Source organism: Aegilops tauschii, chromosome 5, assembly GCF_002575655.3.
Source record: "Aegilops tauschii subsp. strangulata cultivar AL8/78 chromosome 5, Aet v6.0, whole genome shotgun sequence".
Classification (NCBI taxonomy): Eukaryota; Viridiplantae; Streptophyta; class Magnoliopsida; order Poales; family Poaceae; genus Aegilops; species Aegilops tauschii.
In genome coordinates this window covers 480,210,056-480,219,270 of record NC_053039.3, presented here as the reverse complement: position 1 = coordinate 480,219,270, position 9,215 = coordinate 480,210,056, and the positions used below count along the sequence as shown (strand labels likewise).

Genomic DNA, 9,215 nt, shown 5'->3' with positions numbered 1-9,215 from the left:
GTGCCGACTCGGTTTTGTCCGAGCCCCCTTCAATCTTTTTTGTTCCCTCCACTCTTTGGTTTGCTCTCGCTTGCCGGACAGCCGCTCTGCGGTCTGTGGCTGAGAGTGGGCCGCGGAGTGGAGTGTACAATACTCAGATTCTGGGAGCGAATTTAACCGAGCAGATACTCATAAAGAAAACGGCCGGGTCGCCCGAACCGCTTTTCTTCCCAGACGTTTTTCGCGTGGGTGGCCTCCAGCGTTCACTCTTGCTAGCCGGACAGCCGCTCCGTGGTCTGTGACTAAGAGTGGGCCTTTGGTACCGTGCACGCTACTAAGCCGTCTGTGGGAACAAACGTCTCAGGCCAAGCGGCCAGCCCCGGGCCAACTCTGGCTGGCGCCGGGGCGAACAGTGCTGCAACTGTAATAAAATGCGGAGATAGCCCCCGAGCATCGCTCGTGGTTATCCGTGCTCTCGCGGTGAAAAAATATGCGGGTGAGGAGCTCACATTGGTTTTCATGTAGCCGAGGCGGAGTTTGCCGAAGACAGCCGGCGCGGCTCGACGCTCGCGGAGCGCACCGGCGCACCCGCTGGGTGTTGCCTTCGAGCCCCCGGGTGCTCGAAGGGGGTTCCCGGCCGGTCAGGCTCGATCGGCCAGGCGGCGAGGCGTCTTGCAGCGCCCTTTCTCTTCTTTTGCCGGCTGCTGGCAGCCGGACGAAACTCTTCTCTTGTCTGCGATCTTCCGTGGGGGCGCGCCAGCGCACCCACTGGGTGTAGCCCCCGAGATTCGAGCCGACTGCTGAGCAGTCGGGCCGGATCTTCCGGCAACTACTTTGTCTTCTTTCCTCGCGGGGGCGCGTCAGCGCACCCGCTGGGTGTAGCCCCCGAGATTCGGGCCGACTGCTGAGCAGTCGGGCCAGATCTCCCGGCGATTACTTTGTCTGCTTTCCTCGCGGGGGCGAGTCAGCGCACCCGCTGGGTGTAGCCCCCGAGATTCGGGCCGACTGCTGAGCAGTCGGGCCGGATCTCCCGGCGACTACTTTGTCTTCTCTTTCTCGCGGGGGCGCGTCAGCGCACCCGCTGGGTGTAGCCCCCGAGATTCGGGCCGACTGCTGAGCAGTCGGGCCGGATCTCCCGGCGACTACTTTGTCTTCTTTCCTCGCGGGGGCGCGTCAGCGCACCCGCTGGGTGTAGCCCCCGAGATTCGGGCCGACTGCTGAGCAGTCAGGCCGGATCTCCCGGCGACTACTTTGTCTTCTCTTTCTCGTGGGGGCGCGTCAGCGCACCCGCTGGGTGTAGCCCCCGAGATTCGGGCCGACTGCTGAGCAGTCGGGCCGGATCTCCCGGCGACTACTTTGTCTTCTCTTTCTTCGCGGGGGCGCGTCAGCGCACCCGCTGGGTGTGCCGTCGGAGCAGGAGGCAGACCAGCCGGCTTGGCACTACCGACAGCGTGTGTCACGACTGACCGTCCGAGTGGCGAAGCAGGCGGACGAATCATCCGGACGGGTGTTTCTTTTCTTCTCTTTATCCCAGCCGACTTCTTTCTCTTTTTTTTGCTTGACATTCGGCCACTGATTTTTCCAGCCGGCTCTATGCGAGCGGCCGGCCCCCGCTTCTCTCTTTCTTTTTCTCTGTCTCCGTGGGGGCAGCCGGTCCCTCTGCATCTGTACGAGCAGCCGGCCTGGGGCGGGCGTCGGGAGGCGGAGGGGGCCGGAGCCGGCTAGGCGTGGGGCGGCGCCGGGAAGCCTGCTGGCGGGCGCGGCGTGCCGAGGCGGCCGCGGGGCACCGCGGGAGGAGGCCGGGACCATGGGGCGGATGAGCAGTCGGCCCGGGCGAAGCCGGAAGACGACCGAAACGGGCGGAGCCGGCCCTGCCGGGTGGCAGGGAAGCCGGCAGGCCGGGTTGTGGCGCAGCAGCGGAGCCGGCGGCGCAGCGGCCGACTGCGCGGGCAGGAGTCGGACAGCGCGGAGGCGAGGCAGCCGACCGTCGTGCGCGGGGTAGGAGTCTGACAGCACGGGCGACAAGCCGGCTAGCGGTCGTGCGGGAAGCCGGCTGGACGACGCGGCGCGCCGGACCCGGCGCAAGCGCTGCAGGCGGCCAGGGGCGCGGTGGTGTAGGTGCGCAGTAACGGGGAGTCGGGCACGGGGCACGGCGCGATGGGCGCACGGACGCGCAGCAGGCCCGGGGCGGGGCCGGCGAGCAGGCGGCTCGGGAGGCCCTGCGCGGAGACGGCAAGTATTATGATGCTTGTATGACTTATTTAGGTTGTAGAGTTGTGTTGTGATATCTTCCCGTGAGTCCCTGATCTTGATCGTACACATTTGCGTGCATGATTAGTGTACGGTCAAATCGGGGGCGTCACACATCTTTTTTGGGACTGTGGATTCTCTCAAGACCGCTAACACAACATACTTCGCAACAAGAAACTTGGTATATCTTTTATGGATGGCATTCTCTTGACAAGGGCTGAATTACCAAGACACATTGCAATAGAAATCATTATTCAAGGGTGTTGGGCCATCCGGGACAAAGAAATGGGAAATTTTTTAGAAGAGAAGTTCCAAGTATTAACTGCTGGAAGTTCAAGGTAAAAGAGGATCTAAAACTGCTGGAACACAGGATTAAGGCAAAGTACTTCGGCACTTTGCAAGGCTGGATGTGTGATCATCTAGAATGAACACTGTATGCATTGAGTTATTAGCTTTTTCCCATGTTAGAAAAAAGCTAGCATTGGATAGGCTTCCTCTATTTTTCTTCCTTTTTTCTTTGCTATGTATATATGTACTTGTCTATACTTTATTAATAGAGAATACCGTAGAGAAAATTAGGTATTTCCCGAGTAGTTAGATATTTTCTTCTTTTTAGTGGCACTCGTAGTTGGATTACTACTACTACTATCAATATGAGATAAAAAAGATTTTTTTAATATAAAATTCAAGTAGGGTGATATATGTGTAATATGGATGGTAGAAATATATTTTTATAATCTAAACAAATAAAAACAGCACGGTAACAAGTAATGAAAGAGATGAAAATGGTGTCTCAATGCTTAGAAACAAGGCCTATGGTTCATACTTTTAGTAGTGCAATATCTCAACATTATTAATATAATTAAACGTCATGGCAATCCCTCGAAGTGTAGCAAATAATCACTCCAAAGTTTCTATTTCTGTCGGAGAAAGTAGGATGAAACTGCGTAGGTAGCAAACCACCTCAAAGTTGTGTTTCCAATCAATCTATTGAACCACCCCCAAAGTTTCACGGATAACCTTAGAGATCGTACTACGACAAGACCATATGATACGTATCGTTCAACCTTTATGCCTAGATTACCCCAATGTCACCATAGGTATCCGCAATTTAATTACTAGACATGCATCAAGTAATCTCAAATCTAAAATATTCAATCCAACATAAACAAACTTCACCCAGAGCAAGACTCAATTCACCACCAAAAGATATAGAGGGATATGGATATCATAATATCCCACTTTATTTATCAAGCTCATGATACAATCAAGACCAGAATCCATCAAGAACGTGGGAGAAAGAGATCAAACACATAGCTACTGGTACAAACCCTCAGCCCCGAGGATGAACTACTCACATATCACCATGGAGACAACAAGGTTGATGAAGAGGCCTCCGTTGATGGGTTCCCCCTCCGGTAGAGTGCCGGAAAGGCCTCCAGATGAGATCGCTTCGGAATAGAGGCTTGCAGTGGCGAAAAAATTGTTTGGGGTCTCGCCCGAGGTTTTTGGAATTATGTGAATTTATAAGCTAAGAATTAGGTTAACTGAGCTATATGAGCCCCACAAGCTTGGATGGCGCGACCAGGGGTAGGCCGCGCCCCTGGGTTTGTGGGCCCCACATCCATCTTCTGGTCCTCTCCCGAAGCTTCTAGGGTTTCTAATTTTCCATAAAAAATCCTCATAAATTTTCATCGTGTTTGGACCTTCCTAGATATGGATTTTCTACGAAACCAAAAATATGCAAAAAAAAAAAACAGGAACTAACACTGAGCACTGGATTAATACATTAGTCTATAAAAATAATACAAAAGCGCACTAAAACCATATATAATGATGTAAATATAACATGAATAATTCATAAATTATAGATACATTGGAGACATATCATTCAGGTCCAATTTCTTCATTAGCTCCTAAATATCAATCTTCGTTTCTTTTCCCCATCCATGCCCTTGCGCGAGCGTCGAGTATACCACGACGCCTTGTCGAGAATCTGATCTAGATCAACCTAAACCATATGTCACACTCATCCCTATCAAGGTCGGGTAGACGGGCTTTCCATCCCCTTAGTTGGCCCGAGCATGTAAAGGGGAGAAGGGGAGTCGAGAGTGGCAGATCGGTCAAGCAAACTCTCCGATGAAGAAATCGCTGAAGAAGACGCAAAACCCTTATTTCTTACACGTCTGGGTATCCCAGATTGCTAGGTAAGGGCGCCTTGGGCTTCCACACCTGAAGCGGCGATTACCGCGACACACCAAGGGCGTGTTTGTTTCCCCAGGGTTTGGCCCAACAGAGCCTACACGAGGGAATGCAGGCTCTAGGCCAAGTTCTGCATCCTGTTTGTTTGCCTACATAGCCGAGAGAGTTTTTTGTAAATTTGGACCAAACCCCGTCTAACACCACCCGGTGAATTGTTACGCCACCTCATCAAAAGGCAAGACCCACACACACTTGTCAGAAACGTCATCAAAATGCTCTAATCAATCAGGCAGTGATTTATGCAAAAGGTTTACCATAGACTAGGTGTTTGTTTTTATCATAACAACTTTATTCATCAAATAATAGCAAGGTCGTTTACATAGTGATGAAGAATAAACTCAGGGACATTGGATTCCCAAGATTCAGACTCATTAATGCTAAAACAGCGTTTTGCCGAGCAATCTGCTACCATATTTGCTTCTGTGTTGCAGTGAACAAAACCGATGCTAGCAAACTCCATGGCCATGAGAGAACACTCTGCAACAATTGGAACATCAGTTCCCATACAAGCATTAGGATCAGAGATGGCCTAAACGCCAACAATACTGTTAGACTCGATGATGAGTTTAGTGCACCCCAATTTTTCTTCTAGGATCAAACCACTTCGGATAGCCTACTTTGGCTGAATCTGCACTAGAAACATGGGGTAGCACACAAGTCTCTGCTGCCAGAAAATTACCTCGATCATCTTGAGCTATCGCTCCGCAGGCTCATGCCATATTTTCCACATGAAATGACGCATCAGCATTGACTTCAACAGCTCCCTCGCTTGACTTCTTCCAGCTATGATTGATGTTGCGTATAGGCTGGTTTTTGGAGTATAAGCTCAAACAGAATTTGTAGCTAGAACCTGTATAGACATAAAATTGTAGAACTATCTTTCCTCATAACCTAGCCTTTAATGTGGTGCTTTCCTGCATTTAACTCTTATTAACTAGTATATCGCTCAAGTGATCTTTTGCGGATAAAAGGACCCTCATAAGTGCCACGCTTGTGGCACAAACACATGACAACTCCGAACGTTTTTTACGTCAAGTTTAGCGGCGCGGGGATGGCAACTTAGTTTCTTTTCCGATGAAAAGTTTATTTTTTTTAACATAAGTGCTTCGTGCCACAAATGTGCCGCTTATTATTTGGGGAAATGCCACTTGTCTCAAAAAAAATTGGGAAAAAAAGTTCACTTGTGTGATCAAACCCCGCAAAACGCCATGGCGGAATGCGCCCGGGTCTGGACCCCGTCCGAAACCTCAACTTTGGATCCCTCCTCCTCCCCGAACGTGGCAGCCCAGGCCAGACCGACCCTCCCTGCCCTGCCCGGCGTGCAGCAAAAGACGCCGACACTGTCATGGCACAGTAGGCACCAAAAAAGAGAGCCCGAAACGCAACACGACGCCATCATTTGCTGCTCCATTCGAATTTCGAACGCCGCCGGCCGCTCCGCTCCCCCCATTCCAATCCCTCCACGCGAAAAGGCACGCCACGCACCAACGCGGCGTCACGACACCACACTCCGCTCTAGCCACAGCCAAGCGGCGGCAGCTCCGGCGACGCGGCTAGCAGGAGGAGAGAGAGATGAGGAAGGCGGCCGCGGCCTCGCGCTACGCCTCCTACGACGACTCCCCGTCCCCGCGCCGCGCCGGGCCTGCCGCCCTCGCCGCGGCCGCATCGGCGACGCCGGGGCAGCAGCACGGGAGCCGGGCGCTGGTCGCCGTCAGATCCGGCCGCGGCGACCTGCGCTGCCAGGCGCCGCAGCCCCAGCAGCCGCACGGCAACCTCGGCTCCGTGCTCCGGAGGCTCATCTCCATGGACAAGAAGCCCAGCGCCAAGACCCTCCTCCCCGTCCCTCCCGCCGCCGTTGCCGCCCCCGCGAAGAACGGCAGCGGGGCCAAGCTGCCGGGGCTGTCGCGGAAGCTGTTCCAGAAGGCGCCGCCGGAGGCCAAGAAGAAGGCCCTCACCGAGGTCAAGAACAGCGGCAACGCCAACACGCGGACGCTCGCCATGGTGCTGCGCAGCGAGCGGGAGCTCCTGTCGCAGAACAAGGAGCAGGAGGACGAGATCGCCGCGCTCCGCCTCCAGCTCCAGCAGAAGGACAGGGAGGTGCGCCGCTGAATACTGAACACATATCCTTTTCTCCTCCTGTGTTATCAATCGCTGATGGAGTGATTGTGGTAATGGTGAGTAGGTAGAGCGGCTCAAGGACCTGTGCCTGCGCCAGCGGGAGGAGATCAGCACGCTCAAGGACGCCGTCCTGTTCCCGGACACTGAGCCGGACCGCCACGTCCGGGATGAGATTTCGGCTCTCACCGGGCAGATCCAATGCCTCGCCGATGAGCTCGCCCAGGCATGTTCTTACGATTTCTGATGCATTCCTAATCCCAGTGCAATCTTTCAGTACCAATCTAATGTTCGGTTGCTATTGTTTCAGGTCAAGGCCGAGAAGAACACCTCAAGATCATGTTTTGATGATGAATATTGCTCCTCCCCAAGCACGCCCGTGCTTAACGAGGAGACTGCCTTCTCTCTGGTATGATCGTTTGCTCCACAGTTCTTTTGTTAAGATTGAATGTGTCTATGCCAGTTATTTTTTTGCAGATGCTTCATCAATTTTATTTGTCACTATTAGATGGTGTGCATATTATTCCGTAAATTGCTTTTGGTTGTTTTCTTGAATTCAGACTTGTGTGACTACGTTTGCAACACACATTTCTTTTGGAACCTGCTAATCCATGTGCTATGGTTCAAAAATAATATCCCCTTCGATCCATATTAATTGTCGCTGATATCCATATTAATTGTTGCTGATTTAGGAGTAATAATCCAGAGGCCAAGCATGCCAATGCCAGAATTTGATGTCTTCATAACTGCAAATGGTTAACAAACGGTCACCCCACCGGCCACTGGCAAATGGCCTTCTAAAAGATTTTACTAGTATTTAAGAATTAGAGAAAAGTATACATATTTATACATGGAAAAGAGCACATAGGACGATCCAGGTCAATCTTTGCTATACGCAAATTGTCCATGGAAACAGTGAAAGGAGAAGATTTGACCGAATTATGCTTTGATAAAAGGTTCATACTAATGTACTGTGCCATGTTACAATTGGTAGAGGGGATCATATATTTATTACTGTTAAATGGCCCTAGCAAATGTTTAACAGCCATTAAGCTATATAAATGACATTTGCATTGGGCTAACCTTAATATATTTGTTAGTGTTAAATGGCCCTGGCAAATGTTTAACAGCCATTAAGCTATACAAATGGAAAATATGTCTGCAAAGGCTTTTTTTCGAGCCATGCTTTTAATTATTTGGAATACGCTTCTAGAACGTTTTGGTTTGTGTGTTTCTTATGTCCGTTTTGGAGGAACACACATTATTATCAATATTCTCATGGACTTTGATGACTTAATCAAAAGTACACCCCACGCATCAATTCAGACACAGCAGGAGTAACTTTAGTCTACTGTCTCATGTTTTGGCCTGCTTTAAAAAAAAAAGAATACAGGTACATCACATTGTTAACAACTTCCAATTGTTCTGTTTTGATGCTTAGTCGTAGATTTATCTCATATTCAGTTCATACTCTTTATTTTTTCCAAGTGATATTTGAAAACACTTTCTGCACCGTCAAATTTGCAAGGACAATCCCTTACCTATGTTTCATGGTTATAATTTGTTTAGTCTGTTTCAGACTAAGTTCCAACTCTTCTCAAGAGCTTTATCACTCTTGCCGTTTGCAAACTACTGTATCTGTTGCAACAAGAGCATAAAAATACCCCCTACACAAATGGATCCTACATTGCATGACCGATGGCCACCTATCTGTGTGACTTGAATGACTGATCGCGTCCATTTTTCCTATGTGCTGTCGTCACAGGAGTGCAGCATCGGCGAAGCGGAGACGCCACCAAACTACGGTAGCCCAGATGAAATGTTCGTCAAGGATCTCAACCCCTGCCTAACACCTTTCTCCAAGAGCAGATCCGAGGTATCACCGCCTACTGCCAGCACAGTTTTCATCCATTTTCGCCCCTTATTTCATCCTCGAGCAGCCAAAAGCATTTCTCTCATCTCGACCCTGAACTTCTTGCCAGGAGTATGAGGAATCCTTGAGCTCTCACCGCAGCAAGGCGAGGCCGGACCCCCACCTCTCCAGCTTGCGCCGCAGGCCGATGTCGAAGAGCTCCGACCACCACCACAAGCCCACCTCGGGCACCGGGAGCAGCAAGCGACGACCGCACCGGTCCGACCAGGACAAGTCCTGCCAGAACCTGTTTTAGACCGTGAGTGAGCTCGGGCGTCAGAGTTGTTGTGTAATAACGGTGCTATGCTATGCGTGCGTGTGGTTGCGATCTTGGTTGTGCTTTGGTTCTTGATGGTTGATGCTTGCCAGATGTATGAACTCTGATGGTTTGATATGTTTTTTCCTGGAGAGATTCAGCCGTAATGTTTCGCTCGCGATTTCTGAATTGTGACGGGGATGTTTTTTTTTTTAATCTTCAAAGAGTACATCTTGTATTTTGGCTCAAACTTTGATCATAGTTTGACTAACAAAATACTCCCTCCGTTCCGAAATATAAGGTGCAAAAATTTCCATGAAAGCTAAACGCACAAACAACTAATGCTGTGCGCCCCCCTCTTTTTTCTTTCTCTCTTTTGTTCTGATTCGAATTTGAGGTGCTGTCCCTCGGCCAGCCTCCCTGGGACCTTGGTCCTTTCCC

General features: G+C 50.6%; 1 protein-coding gene across 1 annotated transcript; it reads left to right on the top strand.

Annotated features, from left to right (window-relative positions):
- Positions 1–5,888: 5,888 nt before the first annotated feature.
- LOC109734258 (uncharacterized) lies at positions 5,889–8,941 on the top strand. Its single transcript, XM_020293468.4, has 5 exons — positions 5,889–6,588; positions 6,674–6,832; positions 6,917–7,015; positions 8,372–8,482; positions 8,589–8,941. Exons 1-5 carry the CDS (start codon positions 6,064–6,066, stop codon positions 8,772–8,774), a joined length of 1,080 nt encoding a protein of 359 aa, XP_020149057.1. The 5' UTR covers positions 5,889–6,063; the 3' UTR covers positions 8,775–8,941.
- Positions 8,942–9,215: the final 274 nt, after the last annotated feature.

Excerpts from the sequence above, each read along its gene's own strand:
- LOC109734258 (XM_020293468.4), top strand. The coding sequence starts at position 6,064 with ATGAGGAAGGCGGCCGCGGCCTCGCGCTACGCCTCCTACGACGACTCC. Across the intron at positions 6,589-6,673 it reads TCCAGCAGAAGGACAGGGAG|GTAGAGCGGCTCAAGGACCT; the intron begins GTGCGCCGCTGA and ends AATGGTGAGTAG. Across the intron at positions 6,833-6,916 it reads TCGCCGATGAGCTCGCCCAG|GTCAAGGCCGAGAAGAACAC; the intron begins GCATGTTCTTAC and ends CTATTGTTTCAG.